The following is a 1880-nucleotide window of genomic DNA, read 5'->3' on the forward strand; positions in this document are numbered from 1 at the left end:
TAAGAAATGCTGTCCAGCAGGACTCAGGCAGAATATCTAGAAAGATTGATTCATTATTAACTTCTAATATTGTAAGTTCCCATGGAGGTTATGCACATTTGGCAGGTTATATAAAGAGGAAGAGAGATAAAGATAGATAGATAGATAGATAGATAGATAGATAGATAGACAGACAGACAGACAGACAGACAGACAGACAGACAGACAGACAGACAGACAGACAGACAGACAAATTATGTACTTCAGAATTTTGTTTTTACTTCAACTTTTAAAAAATGCTTCTTAGAAAATGCTCATGCTATTAGCTGTTGTCCCAAGAATACATTTCTTGAAATTTAAAAGGACAGAATATTGAAGAAATGTTGCTTTTTTCTTTTCTCAGATATGGAAAAATGCACCAAGTGTCCCAATGACAAATATCCAAATGAGGGCCGAGTCCAATGTATCCCCAAAGTTATATCCTTCCTGTCTTATGAAGAATATCTGGGGATCATCCTGGTCTCTTTTGCCCTATTCTTGTTCCTAACTACAGGATTTGTGTTAAACATGTTCCTTCAATACCAAGAAACTCCCATTGTGAAAGCCAACAACCAAGACCTCTCTTACATACTCCTGTTCTCTCTCCTGCTTTGCTTCTTGTCTCCTTTTCTGTTCATTGGTCAACCAAGGAAAGCCACCTGCCTTCTCCAACAAATGGTTTTCAGCATCACCTTCTCAGTTGCTATTTCTTCCCTCCTGGCTAAAACAATCACAGTGGTACTGGCTTTCCTGGCCACCAAACCAGGAAACCGGGTAAAGAGGTGGTTGGGGAAGAGCTTGGCCAACTCCATTATCCTTTCTTGTACTGTTGTACAAGTTATCATCTGTTCCATCTGGCTGGGAGTTTCTCCACCGTTCCCTGACTCTGACCTCCACTCCCAGCCTGGCGTTATCAACTTGCAATGCAATGAAGGCTCTGTTGTCTTGTTCTATATCACCCTCAGCTACCTGGGTTTCCTGGCTGCAATCTGTTTCACAGTGGCTTTCCTGGCCAGAAATCTCCCTGGGGCCTTCAATGAAGCCAAACTGATCACTTTCAGCATGTTGGTTTTTTTCAGTGTTTGGGTGAGTTTTGTGCCCACCTACCAGAGCACCAAAGGAAAATACATGGTGGCTGTGCAAGTCTTCTCCATCCTGGCCTCCAATGCTGGTCTGCTGGGCTGCATATTCATCCCAAAGTGCTACATTATCATTCTGAGGCCAGACCTGAATACAAGGGAGCAACTTACAATAAGAAGAAATGAAGAAATGTGAGACAGAAAAATTTAAAAACTTAGCATTTTCCAATAGTCCACACCTAGAAAATGATCCAAGCTGCTCTCCATACAAAATAGGGATAATGATTTTATTTGAAATAATTAAAGGGTATTGAGAAGATAAGGTCCCCAACCTTGTACAGTAACATTCCAAGATGTCCACTGAGCATTTTTGAATCTTTAAGGCAGAATATCTGTCCAGTGCCCTTAAACTACCTGAGTCCAAGAAATGACATATCCAGTTTTTTCAAACATGATTCTTGTGTAATGGTAATCTTGTTCATGTGCCAGAAATATATGGGGTGGGGGTGGGGTTGAAGAGTTAAAAGAATATGCTTTATCTACAAATTGTATAAAAGAAGCAGAAAAGGTCTGAATGTCACTGAAGTGGTAATAATAATTTGTTCTTTCAAAACAGAGTTGACCCGAAAAAGAATGAAAAGGCGATATTAACAGTATGCAATAATGTGAGCTGCCTTTTTCACAGAAAAAGAAAAGTAAAATTAATTTTAAAATGGTGGTTGTTATGAAGAATCAAGTGATTTCTACTCTTGCAGATAGGAACTTGGGCATAGGGAATGCTTA

The 1880-nt window shown here is 39.6% G+C and overlaps 1 protein-coding gene across 1 annotated transcript; it reads left to right on the forward strand.

Annotated features, from left to right (window-relative positions):
• The first annotated feature begins 384 nt into the window (after positions 1–384).
• LOC114922485 (vomeronasal type-2 receptor 26-like) lies at positions 385–1293 on the forward strand. The gene has a single exon (XM_029283875.1). It carries the CDS (start codon positions 385–387, stop codon positions 1291–1293), a length of 909 nt encoding a protein of 302 aa, XP_029139708.1.
• Positions 1294–1880: the final 587 nt, after the last annotated feature.

Source organism: Protobothrops mucrosquamatus, unplaced genomic scaffold (genome assembly GCF_001527695.2).
Source record: "Protobothrops mucrosquamatus isolate PMUCROS unplaced genomic scaffold, P.Mucros_1.0 scaffold258, whole genome shotgun sequence".
NCBI classification, from domain to species: domain Eukaryota; kingdom Metazoa; phylum Chordata; class Lepidosauria; order Squamata; family Viperidae; genus Protobothrops; species Protobothrops mucrosquamatus.